General features: G+C 42.1%; 1 protein-coding gene across 1 annotated transcript in view; it reads right to left on the bottom strand.

The window, feature by feature from the left end:
- The window catches only part of LOC132407488 (allograft inflammatory factor 1-like), a 42,946-nt gene extending 25,045 nt beyond the window's left edge, over positions 1-17,901 (bottom strand). The window contains exons 1-3 of the mRNA XM_059994103.1: positions 17,692-17,901; positions 17,035-17,242; positions 16,877-16,938 (exon numbers count right to left, since the gene is read on the bottom strand). Of these exons, the coding sequence (XP_059850086.1) occupies positions 16,877-16,938; positions 17,035-17,242; positions 17,692-17,817 (396 nt within the window). The 5' untranslated portion in view covers positions 17,818-17,901. The remainder of the gene's footprint in view (positions 1-16,876; positions 16,939-17,034; positions 17,243-17,691) is intronic.
- Between the last annotated feature and the right edge of the window lie 721 nt (positions 17,902-18,622).

Below are 18,622 nucleotides of genomic sequence, written 5' to 3' on the forward strand. Positions count from 1 at the left end.
TTCATTTCCAGAGGACTAGAATACAAGAGCAAGGATGTAATGCTGAGGCTTTATAAGGCATTGGTCAAGTTGCACTTGGAGTATTGTGAGCAGTCTTGGATGCTTTATCTATGAAAAGATGTGCTGGTGCTGGACAGGGTCCAGAGGAGGTTCACGAGAGTGATTCCAGTGATTGAAACGTTTAACGTAAGAGGAGCATTTGATATCTCTGGGTCTGTTCTTGTTGGAGTTTAGAAGAATGGTTAGGGGTGTGGGAGGATCTCATTGAAACCTATCTAATATTGGAACGCTTAGACAGAATGGATGTGGAGAGGATGTTTCCTGTAGTGGGTGAGTCTAAGACCAGAGGGCACAGCCTCAGAATAGGGGGATATCCCCGTAGAACAGAGGGATGTCCATTTAGAACAGAGGTGAGGAGGAATTTCTTTAGCCAGAAGGTGGTGAATCTGTGGAATTCGTTACTATGGACAGCTGTGGGGGCCAAGTCATTGAGTATATTTAAAGCAGATTTATAGGTTCTTGGTTAGACATGGCAGCAAAGGTTATGGGGAGAAGGCAGGAGAACGTGGTTGAGAATGATAACAAATCAGCCATGATGAAATGGTGGAGCAGAGTGGCCCGATTCTGCTCCTGTGTCTTATGGTCTAATATTCTAGTTTTAAGGCACTGAGACTGATTTACCTATAATTCAATTTACTGCAAAACATTACACTGTATTGTGCATTATCCTGCATTGCCAACACACAGTAGGCGATGCACCAAGAAATTATATAATCATGATTACCCTTGGCTATCATCAGGGATGAAAGTATAAGTCAAAAAGGAAGATTTTAGGAGTAACTTTCAACAATGCTATATTAAACAATTAACTTTTGCATTTTTGATTGATACAGGTGGGATTGAATTTAGAGCCTGGAGTTAAATTTAGTTAGATTGCTGACCTTAAGTGTTGAGTTTGGAGCTGAAATTGGGGTCAGTGTTAGGATTCAGGGGTAAATTTAGTACGATGGTTTGTAATTACATTTCAAACTTTTTGAAATTTGAAGCCCTGACTGGTGTTTTGGTTGATGCCTGATTCTCCCTTGACCTGTTTCACTCTCTCCAGCTTTTCCTTAATCCAACACAGTATTATCTACACGTGTTACTTCAATGAAAGAGAATGTTACATAGGAAGTGGAGATTCCAGTGGAGTGTTCTTCCATAGAGAAATCACATTCTAATAAAGAATTAGGAAAGAACTTGTTAGTCATACATCCTTCTTAAGATATCATAAAGAAATAGTTTGTGTCAAGTAATTGTTTTTGGAAGTATGGTCAATGTTGTAAATGTGTCAGTCAATAGGAGTGCTGTAAGCTCCATACAAAGGAAAACTATTCAACCAGGACATCATGGAGAAATCTACTCTTCTGTTCTGGACTTGAAGGGCAGAATAGCCTCATTCCATGCTGAAATGATTCTGATCTCACTGCTTCATATCATTTGCAAATCCTGATGTGCCTTGGGTCTTAACCAAAGGAACAGGGTGGACCATTCAGCCCCCTGATTCTATCCTACTGTTCTACACATCCTAAACTGTAATTTGAAGAATTAATCTTTGACCGGGGAAAGCAAGGCCAGAATGATCTCCACCTAAATGATGGAGAAGCTCTGGGATATGGTTCTGGATATTGAATTCACAGGCAGCATGAGAAACAAGGGGTGCACAAACAGGAATTAGTTAACTATTTGAAGGATAACAACATTTGCAAGAATGTGGGGAGCGAGCCAGGGAACAGGACTAACCAGACTGCTCTCTTAAAGAACTGGCAAAAGAAGCTTGCAACATCTGGCCTCCTCATACAATTATGGCTGTTTAAGGAAGGGGATGAATGGGGAGCGTGGTACCTGGCAAAAGCAAGTTGAATGAGTGATTTTCCCTTGAGGTTTCAGAACGTAATGATAAACTGTTTAATTATACTTACAAATCTGAAGCAGATTGCTTCGTCATAGTTTCTCTCAAAGTTAAATTACAAAATAAATTCTTAAGAAAATGCAAAGTTAACCATGGCTTAGGAGGACGATGTCGCCTAACGGCAACCCCTTTGCTTCCATCTTCAGAAACAGCTCTATTTCTATCTTTGATCTCACTTTTTTCTTCCCTTTTCAAGGTTCTTTTGAAGACCCTAACCCGGGGTTACACGCTGACTTCGGTTCTTTGCAGTAACAGGACCTGCTCTCAGAGCCTCACGACCAGCCGGTTCTGATATGCCAAAGATGAGGCCTGGAAGACTAGCACACCTTCAGGGTGCCGGATTTTTGTGGCTCTGGAGGCGGACAGACCCAAGACTGGTGCTGCCTCTGATGCGTCGTGGGAGATGGAAGATCAAAGGCCGCGAGCTGGCTGCTGGCTGTGTGCCCTGAGGCTCGAGTTCTTTGGGCACAGAGCTCAGAAAAGGCAACACATAGACTTTTAACACCATAAATCATTGAATTGTTTTGTTATGCCTCCCCTCTGGCTGTGAAATGGGGACACTACTTTTTCCCATATTAGTGGAAGAGAGCGCCTGTGGTATGTCAAATACCAGGTGAATGAGTGTTATTTGGGGTACTGCAAGTCTGTGCCTTTATTGATGCTTTGCTGCACACTTGAGTGCTCGGTGGAGGGTGCCGATGATTTTTTGCTGGTGGGAAAGGGGGTGTTGTTGCTTTGCTGCTGCTTACGTGGGAGGGGGAAGCTGGTGGGGGTTTGGGGTTCTAACATTTAACTGTCGTTCATTCTTTGGGGCACTCCTCTGTTTTCATGGATGGTTGCGAAGAAAAAGAATTTCAGGATGTATATTGTACACATTTCTCTGACAGTAAATGTACCTATTGAAACCTAAGAAGGATTTTTAGAGTCGAGGAATCCAGAATTAGATAGGATTAATCCACATCCTGAAAGATCCCACCCAGCACTGGGAGAGCTGGCCTGAAACTTGTGCCTCTCTGAATAGACACTCGACACTTCCTGTCTCAACTGCTCTGACAGATAACTCGGAATCACAGGCACATGCTTTGTGTTTGCTTAATCTGCAGGAAGCTAGGCTAAGCACAGGCTGATTGTCTGCCTCTATTAATCCAAAGGCTCTCAGAAGAGAGTACAATCGGGGCTCAGCATTTGCTGACCAGGCCCAAGACAACACACCTTGGCAACAGTCTCAAACAAACCTGGGCCACTCCCATTTCAGTCAATTCCATCTTCAAGCCCAACACTCAGTGAAACAGTGCCCGGATTCCATGATATCCACATGTCACATTTTCAGTTAAACGTCCTTGCCACAAGAGATTCTGTAGATGCTGGAAATCTTGAGCAACACACACAAAATGCTGGAGGAACTCAACAAGTCAGGCAGCATCTATGATGATGTTTTGGGCTAAGCCCTTTCATTGTGTCTTTGATACTGTGTGAATCCACTGCCCAAATGCCTTGGCCTCACTTTAAACTTCTTTCCCATGCTGTGGCTGACACTTTATGGATTATTATACCGGGCTTTCTCATTGTTGTTCAACCTTCTTACCGAGTGAGGTTGGAGGCAATATTGGATGCACGACAACTCTAGCAGGGTTTGCAAGTCATTACTTCCTACAAAGCAAAACTTAGCAGCATGAATGGCAGCGATGCTTCACTACCAGAAGAGCTCAACACTCTCTATGCCTGCTTTGAAAGGGAGAATATAACTACAGCTGTGAAGATCCCTGTTGTATCCGGTGACCCCGTAATCTGTGTCTTGGAGGACGATGTTAGGCTGTCTTTAAGGAGGGTGAACCCTCACAAGGCGGAAGGTCCAGATGGAGTACCTGGTAAGACTCTGAAAACTTGTGCCAACCAACTGGCGGGAATATTCAAGGACATTTTCAACCTTTCACTGCTACGGACAGAAATTCCCACCTGCTTCAAAACGGCAAGAATTATATCAGTGCCTGAGAAGAGTAGTGTGAGCTGCCTTAATGTCTATTGCCCCGTGGCACTCATTAGTGATGAAATGCTTTGAGAAGTTGGTCATGGCTAGATTCAACTCCTGCCTCAGAAAGGACCCAGACACACTGCAATTTACCTATCACCACAATAGGTCAACGGCAGACGCAATTTCAATGCAATCACACAGCACCTGAACAGTACAAACACCTATTTCACAATGTTATTTGTTGTCTATAGCTCAGTGTTTAATACCATCATTCCCACAATACTGATTGAGAAGTAACAGAACCTGGGTCTCTGTACCTCCCTCTGCAACTGGATCCTTGACTTCTTAACTGGAAGACTACAACCTGTGCAGATTGGTGATAGCATATCCTCCTCGCTGATGATCAACACTGGCACACCTCAGTGATGTGTGCTAAGCCCACTGCTCTACTCTCTCTATACCCATGACTGTGTGGCTAGGCAGAGCTCAAATACCATCTATAAATTTGCTGATGATACAACCATTGTTGGTAGAATCTCAGATGGAAATGAGAGGGCAAGATATACCAACTAGTGGAGTGGTGTCATAGCAATAACTGCACTCAACATCAGTAAGACAAAAAAGCTGATTGTGGACTTCAGGGTAAAACGAGGGAACATGAACCAATCTTCATAGAGGGATCAGAAGTGAAGAGAGTGACCAGTTTCAAGCTCCTGGGTGTCAAGATCTCAGAGGATCCAACCTGGTCCCAACATATCGATGATACATAAAGAAGGCAAGACAGTGGCTATATTTCATTAGGAGTTTGAAAGTATTTGGTTTGCCACTGAAAATTTCTATAGATGTACCATTCTGATAGGCTGCATCCTGTCCGGTACAGGAGGGGGAAACCATCTTGGATACTAGCCTCCATAGTACCCAAGACATTTTCAAGGAGTGGTGCCTCAGAAAGGCGATGGACCCCCATCAACCGGGACGTGCCCTCTTCTCATTGTTAGCATCAGGAAGGAAGTACAGAAGCCTGAAGACACACACTCAGCGATTCAGGAATAGCTTCTTCCCCCTTGCCATACGATCCCTAAGTGGACACTGAACCCATGATCACAACCAGACTTTAAAAAATATATATATATTATTTCTGTTTTTTCACTTTAAATGTATTCAATATGCATATATACTTACTGAAATGTATTTATTTCTATATTATCATGTATTGCATTGAACTGCTGCTGCGAAGTTAACAAATTTCAAGACACATGCTGGTGATAATAAACCTGATGCTGATTCAGATATTTGAAAAATTTAATAAGGTATATTGAGGTGTAATAGTAACAGAATTTATTCAGTCACTGTACCAGTGGCAGGTCCGCGATCAAGAAATTGTATTCTTTGCAGCTAACATTTGTCTCATCCAACAGTGGGAAAAATATTAAAGTTAAATATTTTTCAGCTGTTTACAATATACATTAATGATTTGGATGAAGGGATTAAAAGTAACGTTAGCAAATTTGCTGATGATACAAATCTGGGTGGCAGTGTGAAATGTCAGGAGGATGTTATGAGAATGCAGGGTGACTTGGACAGGTTAGGTGAGTGGGCAAATGTATGGCAGATGCAGTTTAATGCGGATAAATGTGAGGTTATCCACTTTGGTGGCAAGAACAGGAAGGCAGATTACTATCTAAATGGAGTCAAGTTAGGAAAAGGGGAAGTACAATGAGATCTAGGTGTTCTTGTACATCAGTCAATGAAAGCAAGCATGCAGGTACAGCAGGCAGTGAAGAAAGCTAATGGCATGCTGGCCTTTATAACAAGAGGAATTGAGTATAAGAGTAAAGAGGTCCTCCTGCAGCTGTACAGGGCCCTGGTGAGACCCCACCTGGAGTACTGTGTGCAGTTTTGGTCTCCAAATTTGAGGAAGGACATTCTTGCTATTGAGGGAGTGCAGCGTGGGTTCACAAGGTTAATTCCTGGAATGGTGGGACTGTCATATGTTGAAAGATTGGAGCAACTGGGCTTGTATACACTGGAATTTAGAAGGATGTGAGGGGATCCGATTGAAACATATAAGATTATTAAGGGATTGGACACACTGGAGGCAGGAAGCATGTTCCGGCTGATGGACGAGTCCAGAACTAGAGGCCACAGAACTAGAGTTTAAGAATAAGGGGTAGGCCATTTAGAACAGAGATGCAGAAAAACTTTTTCACCCAGAGAGTAGTGGATATGTGGAATGCTCTGCCCCAGAAGGCATTGGAGGCCAAGTCTCTGGATGCATTCAAGAGAGAGTTAGATAGAGCTCTTATAGATAGCGGGGTCAAGGGATATGGGGAGAGGGCAGGAGCGGTGTATGATCAGCCATGATCACAGTGAATGGCAGTGCTGGCTAGAAGGGCCGAATGGCCTACTGCTGCACCTACTGTCTATTGTCTAAAAGTAACAAATACTGTGAAGAAGAAAGCCCCAGGGTTTTGACCCAGTAAAGGCAAAGGAGAAATAAGGTTTGGAGGTCTACATCCTGGTAGTGATGTTCCCTTGTCCTTCCAGCTGATAGAGGTGATGGGTTTGGAAGCTGCTGTCTACAAGGCTGGTTCGTGACAATAATAAGCCAACACCAAGATGGAGCACTGAGTAAGAATTGGAGGAGGACAGTCTCACAGAGATTCTGCTAATAGGTCACAGAGAGCTTTAAAAAAATAGGGATGAAAGTTTCAGATCAGGCAGTCAACGTAGTTCAGCAAAGGACAGATGGTGGAGGGATGCTGAATGGGACATGGTGCAATTTTGAAAATGAGCAAAATTAGAACACAGCAGAGTTTGTGCAATACAAAGAGAACTGCTCACCAGCCACAAATATCTGTAATTCCACTGAATAAGTGTAGGCTGTGGAAGAATGGGGAAGCTGAGCTACCCAATTATTCAGGAAAATGCCAGTCTGTTATACAACAATCATCCAATTGGAGATCTACATACACATGGTAATTGTGGACTCCTGTCTCTTCCCCACCCCCATAATCCTTCTGCTTTCATGATTGATGCTGGCTGAAGACATTCATGACTGGTGGGCTTTATTCGAAAGTGGAAACTCCCTCAGATTCATGGTTCACAGTACAAAGCCACTTCTCATTCACCTCTACATTGCTAAGTGCCAAGCACCTGCCACATTTTTGGAACTTGGGTCAGATCCAAATACTGACGTTGGCAAAGCAGGGCACTTGAACTAATTCGTGAGTTCCACAAGAATGCCACTGTACGTAATGTCCTTTCAGCGTGGTGCTGCAAGCTAGGGGAACATACAAAAGTGGTAGCAGATTAGTAAAGTTATCAATCCACTGCATGGACATGAGACAACTTCATGACCACCTCCTGTAGTCTGGCAATCTGCCACAAAGTTCAGGGACTCTGTGGTTAGGGAAATATAATCAGAATTTGTTTTCCAAGTAAGTCTAACTATGACTCCTCCAAGTCACCACTGCTGGTGCACATCCCAAAACTGTCCTTAGTTAGAAGAACAGGAACCAATTTCACTGCCTCAAACTATTGTTCCTTCAGCCGCGGAAAGTGGGTGACTATTACTCACAACGACTTGGCAGTTTACCGGTCCTAAGTGTTAGCATTCTCTTTTAGTCATTTTAAGCACTTATTCAGTATTTCAGGGGTTGGAGCACAGAAGAGAGTGCCCATGGCTCAGCAGCAGTTTCCCCTTCTCAGGATTCAAACCCCGTTCCAAACTGCCTTGATGAGCTCTAGCTCAGAACTCATGGTTGATGTCCGGGATGACAGTGACCCTCATCGTATGTGTTGTGAGAGCTCTTAAACCCCAAAGGGCTGATCTGCCAGCTGGTATAAACATGATTACAGCCACAAAAGTCGTGTTCACATGTTGACCAGTCCAGTTAATTTCAGAACTGAGAGATTTAGATATCAGCAAAGATGACACAAGCTTCGAAGTGTAATGGTGACCTGATAGAAGCCTTCAACATATATGAAAAGGCATATATATATCAGTTGTAGAAGAGCCTACCAACCTTAGATGAGACTAAAACTAGGATTCATAAGTATAAGATAGTTACTAATAAATCCAATAGGGAGTCAGGATTACACCTTTTATGAAGAAGTAGCTAAGGATCAGTACTAGAAAAAATAATAGATGCAACTCGTAAAGATGCACTTAGAGTTCATGCAGAGCATAAAATAGCTTAGACAACAGGGGTTGAATGGCTCAAGTCTGTGATGAAAATAGTTTGGAATGCTGATAAAGAAGGATACATCACAGTCTGATTAAGTGGAGAATATATGTGGGGGGGTAAAATAAAGAAAATATCGTCCTGTAAATCTATTCACTGACCCTCTGGGAGGGACGGTTAAGCAGATTTGAGTTCTTTTTAAATATAAAAAAAGCATGCGATAGCAATATGGCTTTGACAGGATGTGCTACATTCCCTGATGGAAGATCTGGAGCAATAAAGAGAACTACAATGCCTGTTGTTGGAGTAGCAATTGTGCCACAAATAGCGATATTAAAGGACAGAGCCAGTCCTTCACACTAGGAGGTTCTGACGGATTGAAACTTTTGGGCAAATTGACAAACCATACAGCTGGTTTGGCAGTTAAACTCTGTTTGACCCATAGGTCTAGTAAATGATTTTATCATCATAAAAATAATGTAATTGCTACCTGGGCAGGTTAATTTGCAACTTCCATGTTATTGGTCTGCTCCCTGGTAAAGGTTGTCCCAAAAATTCCACTATGGCCACTCTCTGTCCTCAGACTTGACTTTCTCCAAGCATGGTTGAAAATGGCAGAGATAATCACAGCTCGTTTATATTTTACGCCTCCCCCAGGAATGACTCCTTATCCAATTCCCATCGGAAATGTGGGCATCCTTTCTGCCCGTCGTGTTATCCAAAGTACTTCACAATCAATTTTTATAGTTTCTTTTCAAGCTACTGTATCTGTTAAAAGAGCATGAGGAGATTTATCTGGATGTCATGAGGAATTGGAGATTGGAAAAGTTAGTATTTACCTTGGAACAGAAGGTTCTGTTAAGTCTTCTGTTAAGGTTAAGTCTCCAGACTTAAAAGATTTCAAAGGTATGAACAATTTTGAGAGAGCTGAGCAGGAGTGAAAGAAACTTAAATTTCTTACTGTACAGTTATATCACAGTTATCCCAACCTATTTCTATTTTCTACTGGCCATGTTTCAGACGCTCCCACACCATTTTGCTTCATGACGTTTGCCTCAGCAGCAAGCAGAAAGAATTTATTTATTTATTTTGAGATGCAGTGCAGAATAGACTCTTCTGACCCTTTGAGCCACGACGTCCAGCAATCTCCCGATTTAACCCCAGCCTAATCACAGGACAATTTACAATGACCAATTAACCTACCAACCGGTACGTCTTTGGACTGTGGGAGGAAAGTGCAGCACCTGGAGGAAACCCACGCAGTCACGGTGAGAGCGTACAAACTCCTTACAGGCAGCGGCAGGAATTTGGGGAATGGGTCAGGAATCAAAGATCACTGTTTAAAAGTTGGGTGAAAATCTCCAGGGGGCAGATGAGGAGAACACTTTTCATTCGGGAGGTTTTTCAGAATCTAGAAGTCCCTACCTGAAAAGGTGACATAAAGTGATTCTTTGAGTATTTAAAAGGTGAGAAAGCGAGAAGCAAGTCTTCAGAATTAAGAATAAGAGTTCTTTCAAAGAGCCAGCCCAAACATGACAAGCTGAATGGCGTTGTGTACTATAAAATCTGCAGCTGCCCTAATTGTGCAAGCAGCTTGATAGTTTTGTACGTGAATAGGTTAACCAATTGTTATTGACTCAATATGGTTTTGTGAAACATTTTGAACAAAGAAGGTTTTTACTAGAGCCTTACAGAGTGGCACCAGGGAAAGTTCAGGGTTCTGATACAATTTCTGATCTCTGGCTTTGTCCCAGCATATTTGCATTGCAAAATGCCTGGGCCACACCAGCACAGACTTAGCCCAGCTGGTACTGCAGTCTTCTTGGCCAGCTCAAGTGATGTGCCCAGTGATAAATTAATTGGGGAAATCACATGTTCAAAAAAAAAGAACAATGAACACCATTTACATAGCACTTGTCACAACCTCCAGCATCTATTGTCCATCTGAACTGAAGGGGCAATTAAGGATGAACTATACGAGATGTGGTGAGTGTGAAATAACTAATAGACAAGGACAGGGAGTGAAGGATTCATGAACTAGAAAAATCTGCAATAATTCAGTAGTTTCATGGTAACACTCTCTCACACTCACACTCTATCTTAGTGGCCACTTTATTATGTATACCTGTTTGTTAATACGAATATCCAACCAGCCATTCATGTGTCAGCAATTTAATGCATAAAAGCATGCAGATGTGGTGGAGAGGTTCAGGTGTTTTTGATTCAAAAACAGGCAATTAAACAAGGAATTCATAAGTCAAGACAAAAATGGGAAACTGATTTGAATATTAAAATTGATGAAACAAGTTGGTCAAGGTTATGTCTTGACAGTATGAAAAATACAATAAATATTTGACTAAGATTAGTACAATATAACTTTTTACATCAAATATATATTACACCACAAAAAATAAATAGATTAAACTCAAATTTATCTGATCAATGTTTTCGATGTAATCAAGAAATTGGTACTTTTTTACACTCTACCTGGTCTTGTTTTAAAATTCAACCTTTTTGGACAAATTTAAGTTTTACTGGAACAAATTATTGGAATACAACTTCCACGTAATCCAACATTATTTTTACGAGGCGATATTGAAGGGATAAAATTGAAATCCATTTTGAATAAATATCAGAAAGAATTCATAAAAATTGCTTTGGCAGTAGCCAAAAAGGCTATTGCAGTTACTTGGAAATCGGATTCATACTTAAGTATAGATCGTTGGAAGAATGAAATTTTTAGCTGCATTCCACTTGAAAAAATTACTTATAATTTAAGAGATAAATATGAAATATTTCTGAAAATTTGGCGCCCTTATTTACAAAAAATAGGATTAAATATATAGGTGCTCCGAAGATAAAATTATTGGTTATCTGGAGAAAGAAATAAATATACATATTAAAGCTATTATGCACTCCGTGGAGCATGTAGGGATCTTCCGATATCCAGGCATTCTCTTCTTTCTTTCTTTCTTTTTTCTTCTCTTTTTTTTCTATAGGGATATGTTAGGGGGGAGGGGTTAAGGGGAGGGGGGAAGGGTTGATTTTTTTTTCTTTCTGTAACCTATTTGAAATTTCAATAAAAAAAATTATTAAAAAAAAAAGAGGTTCAGGTGTTGTTCAGACCAAACATCAAAATGGGGAAAAGTTGTGAGCTGACATTGATCATAAAACATTAGTGCCTGATGGGGTGGTTTGAGCATCGCAGAAACTGCTGATCTCTTGGGATTTTCACACACAACCATCTCTAGAGTTCAAAAAGTTCTAGGTGCAAAATAAAACCCACTGAGCTGCAGTTCTGTGGGTGAAAATGTTTGTTAATGAGAGAGGTCAGAAGAGAATGGCAAGACTGGTTCAAGCTGACACAAAGGCGATAGTAATTCACATAATCATGTGTTACAACAGTGTTGTGCAGAAGGGCATCTCTGAATGCACAACATGTGTATGTATACATATATATGCAGTGCAGTACTGTGCAAAAGTCTTTGGCATATCTAAAAAAATCTGCTAAGGGAAATAATTTCAAAAAGAATGAAAAGTTTCTTAATATCAAAAAAATGTATTCTAAAGAGCAGTAAACACCAAAAAAACTAAATCAAATCGATATTTGGTGTGACCACCCTTTGTATTAAAAACTGCATCAATTCTCTCAGGTACACTGCCAGACAGTTTTATAACAAGATCGGCTGGTAGGTTGTTCCCAGCATCTTGGGGAACTTGCCAGAGTTTTTCTACAGACTTTGGCTGTTTCACTTGCTTCTGTCTCTCCAGGGTATCCCAGACAGCCCTGATGATGAGATCAGAGCTCTGTGGAGGCCACACCATCTGTTGCAGATCCCCTTGTTCTTCTTTTCACTGAAGATAGTTCTTTATGACTTTGGCCCTGTGCTTGGGTCATTGTCCTGCTGCAGAATGAAATCGGGACCAATCTGATGCCTCCTTCTTGGTACTGTGTGATGGGTAACAACCTGCTTGAACTTAACAGCATTGAGGATTCCATCCATTCTCACCAGACCACCGACTCCATTTGCAGAAATGCACCCCGAAACTTGCAGGGAACCTCCACCGTGCTTCATTGCAGGCTGCAGACACTCATCCATGTAGCACTCTCCAGCTCTTCTACGTACAAACTGCCGAAGATTCCAAATTCTCACTCATCAATCCAGAGAACTTGTTGCCGTTGTTCAGTACCCCAGTCCAGTCCCTGTGCTTTTGTGCAGAGGAAAATCTCTTGGCTTTGTTTTCACTTTGCAAGAACAGCCTTTTTGGCAGCAACTCTTCGAAGAAGACCAGTTCTGACAAGATTTCTCCAGACTGCAGAGGGGTGTACTTGTATTCCAGTGGTGCTGGGCTTTTTCTGGATTAGAAGAGATGTCAGTTTGATGCACTCAACCACTGCATATCTGGTCCTCAACCTTGCCTGTTTCTTTGTGCTTCTTCAGAAGAGCTTGGACAGCACATCTTGAAACTCCTGTCTGCTGTGAAATTTCTGTTTGGGAGAGACCTTGCTGATGCAGGATGACCAACTTGTGTCTTGTTGCAATACTCATTCTTCTCATGGTGTAAGAATTGACGATTTACAGGTTAAACTATCACATCTGCCACACCCCTCACCTTTTAGTTTGGTTGTCCTTCGCTCAGTTTGATTCCTTTAGACCATTCAATATATTATATCGTTGATCTTAGTACCTGCTTGTTATCTTCGTTTAATCATGCACTAGGCTATACCTACTAAGTAATCAAGTTTTTATTTGAAAAATCATCTACTACTTAATATGTTACTTTCCTTAATGAAATAAAAATACTTCTTTGTAACATATAATTTTTTGGAAAATTAAAGTTTGGAAATCAAAATTTTGCACTTTTCTACTGACACATTAATGCAGAAGACAAAATATAAATATGTAAAACAAAACTGCTATAAAAAAATCTAGGGCGCCCAAGACTTGGGGGTGTGTGTGTGTGTGTGTGTTTTTTTTAAATATAATTCCAGTTAATTGGGACACATCGAAACCGGTACATTTTGTCCCAATTAAGTGGCTGCCCCAATTTGCTGAAATTTCATGGAAATAATGAAAAAGTATAAAAAATAAACTACCATTTAAATGAAATACAGAACAAATTCGAACACTACCAGTACCTCTACAGTACTTTAAAACTGTGGAGAAGTTCCTAATAGTTATCAGCTGAGGAATTTATCCAGTGTATGCTATGAACAAAATCAGCGCAGACAACTAGTGCGGATAATGGACTGCATTCATACACCCTTTAGACAACGACATCTTCCAAATCTTCACTTTCATTGTAACATTGTCAATATCTTCAAATTATCCATAATTCCTAACTTGTTGAAGTAGTGAAATATTTTCATTTTCACTCTTGGCCATTTCTGACATCTGCAGGGTTCAATGCTTGGAACCGTGTTGGACAAAACAGTTCCAAATTGTCTTACTGCTAATTTCTTGCTAACTCTCGGTGATGAAAATCTCTGCCTTTGGAACACAAACACACACAACTGACACTATTTAAAATGGATCACTCTAAGTACGGTGTGGTGTCTAACGACAAGGCAAGTGCATGTGACTGACGCTAGTTAGAAACAGTTTGGTAACAGTCTACTGTCCCAGTTAACTGACATAATTAACCAAATAAACAAAAGTAATTCCATCTATTTTCTCAATTTAGTTTTTGTTCTTTAAAGAGTTGTTCCAAGTAAATGCCTGCCCTGATGAAACAATAGCCGAATTTACTGGAATCCACTGTGTATAGTTTCTTGAGTTGCCTAATTCAAGTGGGATTCAAACTCAAGTCTCTTTATCAATAGTCCATAATTTTGGCTGCTAATCCAGCAGTCACTGTTTTAATGTAGGAAGAGCATTTTACAGGAACTTCCCATAACACAAAGTCCAAGAAATCCGAATTTAGAAACATTAATTTAGAACTGTATATATGGCAGGATGCCAGTGAGAGATGCTTTCAGTATTGACCTGGACACCAACGAGAATTGTCCTATTCTTTTTCAAAGCAGGGCCAAAAGATCTTGTACTTTCACATGGGAGATCAGACTGTGTCTTGATATAACATTCTGTCCCCAATGCTTAGCATCTGCTGCCTGGCACTATTCCCACAGTATCTGGTACATTGTCAATCCAGAAATCCATGTTGCAATTTCTGGAATGGGGCATGATCTCTGAATCAGAAACAAAAAAAAAAGCAACCAACTAAAAGCTCCAATTGAAAGAGCTACTGACAGCCACAGCTGAAATTGTGCTTAATATCAGATTCTGGGGAATTCATTTCCCAGGAGGGCAGCAGGGGCTCAGCTGGCCAGTAAATACAAGAACAAACCACACTCCCACAGCCACACGTTCAAAAATGCAACTCATGACACATTGCCTTAATCTGTAATTCAAACTATCTGTTCCATCTCCTGCGGACTTGCTGGTAGAATCAACTGTTGCACACTTGGGTTGTTCTGAGACACATACAGGGTAACATTGTATTGGAGCACTGGGTAATCTGTCTTGATCCCCTAAGTCTATGAAGTCTAATTGCTGTAAGAAAAGCAGGGATCAGTGGGAGTTCTTATTACTACTGAAGTATATTTGTAAAATGGGCCATTCAGCTCTCAAGCTTATTCTATCACCCAAGCAGATTTTCACCGACTGTACCAGAACACCATTCACTTGCCCTTTGATCCCTATCAGTCGTCCCTTACAGAACACAAAGTTAGTAATCTTATCGTTTAATTACACCTCCTCCCTAAAGCACTGTTTGAAGAACAGCTCGTGATCCTGGCTAATGTTTATCCCCCGCCTCTATAATCAGTAAAACATTTAAATAGCATCCTTATGTTGCTGCTGATGAAATCTTGCATGCATAGATTGGGCTGCCATGTTTATCTATATTTCAAAAGAAGTAATTGACTATAAAGCACTTAGTAACCTCCGGAGGCCAAGAAAAGTTTCTGTTACATTTAAAGTCTTTAATTTTTTCATGACATAACCTTCAAGGGTTGGCAACACAACATTGGGTTTTGTAAATATGTTAGCACCAGCTCGTCCTGCCTGAGTATTGGGACCCAAGAGCACTGATGAGGAGAGGGCGATTTGTAAATATGTTAGCACCAGCTCGTCCTGCCTGAGTATTGGGATCCAAGAGCACTGATGAGGAGAGGGCGATTTGTAAATATGTTAGCACCAGCTCGTCCTGCCTGAGTATTGGGACCCAAGAGCACTGATGAGAAGAGGGCGATTTGTAAATATGTTAGCACCAGCTCGTCCTGCCTGAGTATTGGGACCCAAGAGCACTGATGAGGAAAGGGCGATTTGTAAATATGTTAGCACCAGCTCGTCCTGCCTGAGTATTGGGACCCAAGAGCACTGATGAGGAGAGGGCGATTTGCTAAATTCACAGAGGGAACTCGAATAGTGTTCACAGCAAGCCGCAGCCTCCTGTGTCAGAAGTGGTTCACCCTGAACCGTACACATTCAGACTGTGTGTGAATGTGGGTTAAGGTCAAAGAGACGAGGATTGTCTGCCACTGGTCGGTTATTATTCAGTGAACGAGCCCGTCTGGTCTGACTGAAACTTTATCTTCCAGTTATCTGTGAACAACTGCTACACATTCCAAGACCCCTGACTAGGGGCTGAGGTACCAGCTGCAGCCTGGCGCGCAGAATAAAAGCTAAAGATCAGCTTTACTTGTCGCATTCCACCAACCACCGTCACGGTCCGAGGATTGTGCTGGGGCAGCCCACAATCGTCACCATACTTGCAGTGCCTACATGCCCACAACTCACTAACCCGAACCCCATCTGTGGTGCAGGGGAACCTGGAAGAGACCCACATTGTCACGGGGAGAACGTGCAAACTCCTTACAGACAGCGACTGTAAGGATTACGGGCACAGTATACCAGCCGTGCTAACCACTACGTTACCAATGCTGCCCACTACTGTGGTGGGAAAGGCTAATGTTAGAGGTCTTCCTATATTCTACACTGGTAGGAGGGTGTCTGACACTCCAGTGTAGCCCACTAAATTTGGATATTGCTATGTAAGTAAAGGGAAAGCTAGTGTCAAGCTGCTGTCACAAACAAGAGAAAATCTTCAGATGCTGGAAATCCGAGCCACACACACAAAATGCCGGAGGAACTCAGCAGGTCAGGCAGCATCTATGGGAAAAAAAAAGCACAGTCGACGTTTTGGGCTGAAACCCTTTAGCAGGAATTTTTTTCCAGAGATTCTGCCTGACCTGCTGGGTTCCTCCAGCGTTTTGTGTGTGCTGTCAAGCTGATGTGGTGTTAATCTTCTTGCTAAGTGGAGTGTTGCCGTGAACGGCAAAATATTAGTAACTATTATGAACAAAGTATATTGTTGAAGTGATCGGCGAAAGTAGGGCATGCTTATTGATCTGGAACACTATTCGAAGAAAAGATGATGTAATGGAAAAATTCAGAGACTAATCTCTAAGACATATCGCTTCAGAAATACCGGGATCTGATAGGGACTGTTTTCCAGGGTGGGAAAGCGGCTTGAGGGCTTTGGAACAGACGGGCGGGTATGGCGCCAAGCAAAGACGACGCAGAGAAATTCATAGTGTATAAAATCCGTGTATAACTTGGGTATAAACGAGGTGGCCAAGAGAGCGCGAATACCGAGCAACATAAAGACAAAGCAAAATAATGTGAAGAGCAGAATGAAAGACAAAGAGCAGACAGAAACTGGAAAGGAACTCGGAGGGATGGCGGCAAACAGCCCACTCACCTTATTAACACTAGCCAATCGCTCCTCCTGTTGCGCTTTGAGGATCCCGAACATTTTGCCACCTTGAAAGTGTGAATGAAAAACAAAACACACAGAATTCAGACCAGGCGCCCTCACAGGAACGGCTTCCTCCCCCGACCGAAGTGGAAGTTTCTTACCCTGCGCCTGTTGCCCCGCGGGCATCTTGAGAAGCGAGTGGGGTTCTGAGCCCCGGGCCGAACTCGCGGAGTCAAGGGCTGGCAGTGAGCAGCGACGCCGCTCGCAGCAGTGAAATGTCCCGGGACCACACGCCCGCTGTGGGAAGGACGAGAAACTGCGACTGGTACCGGGAGACAGGCCAGCGACACTTGAATTCTGGTCACCACGCTGTGGGAGGGATAGGAGTCAGCTCGACACCGTGCAGAAAAGATTCATCAAGACTGGAGGGCTTAAATTTGGTGAGCGGGAGGGAGATTGGCTAGGCTGAGACCGGTTTCCCCCGGAATGAGGGAAACCGAGGGGGTGACCTAACAGAAGTTTATAAAGTTATAAGAAGCTCAGACAGAGTAGATAGTCTGTTTTCCCCGGGTTAAGGAAGTCTAAAACTAGAGGACACAGATTTTAATAAGAGTGAGAAGGGTTAAAGGAGACCCGAGGGGCAAATGTTTTCACACAGAGGGTACAGTTACAATGTTTCAAACTTGTTGGACAGTACTTGAATAGGAAAGTTTCAGGCAAATAGGATTAGTTTAAATGGTTATCTTAATTAGCAATGATGAATTGGACGAAAGGATTCAGTTTATGTACAAAATAGATATTAATCTAAAACCTCATACCAGTAAGGTACTTAACAATTTCTCTGCCTTGAGCCCCACATTAACCATTAGTGCAGCATCAATGAAAATCCCCATTATTTGTCCAGGCTGAATCCCCCACGAGACATGAGCTGTCCCAATCGCCATAGGAAGTCTAAAACAACCAGATTCCCAACCACAGGACCCACAATGATCTTACTCCAGACTTGAGATTTCTTACTCAACATCAGCAGAAACTCCAGCTGACCAGACACAAATTTGTCATCAACTTAGCCAAAAGCTTCAAATTTCTAAAGTCCTAATTGCAATTGTAAATGATTGTACAAATTAATCAGTAAATTTGAACCCTGACACCAATTTCAGCTGAAAACTCCAAAATCTAACCAACTTGTCACCAGCAGCCAATCAGAACAGGCCCTCTTTATTCTGACTCTGCCTCCTGCCTGTCAGCTAATCCTTTATCCATGCTGGTGTCTTCCCTGTAATACCACGGGCTTTTATTTTGTTCAGCAGTCACGTGTTGGCACCTTCTGAAAGTCCAGGGAAGCAACATCCATTGACTGACTCTCCTTTGTCTATCCTACCTGTTACTTCCTCGAAGAATTCCGAAGTTTGTCACACAAGATTTTCCCTTAAGGAAGCCTAGCTGAATTTGGTCTCCTTTCTCCCGTGCCCCCAAGAGACCCCAAACCTCTTCCTTGATAATGGACACCAACATCTTCCCAACCACTGAGGCAAACTAACTGGGCTATAATTTCCTTTCTTCTGCCTTCCTCCCTTGGAGAGTGGAATTTTCCAGTTCTCCAGAACCATTACAGAATCTAGTGATTCTTCAAAGATATTTACCAATGCCTCCACAAGTTTTTCAGCTACCTCTTTGAGAATCCTGGGGTGTAGTCCATCTGAACCAAGTGACATATCTATCTTCAGACCTTCCAGCTTCCCAAGCACT

This window comes from Hypanus sabinus, chromosome 18 (assembly GCF_030144855.1).
Source record: "Hypanus sabinus isolate sHypSab1 chromosome 18, sHypSab1.hap1, whole genome shotgun sequence".
NCBI lineage: Eukaryota > Metazoa > Chordata > Chondrichthyes > Myliobatiformes > Dasyatidae > Hypanus > Hypanus sabinus.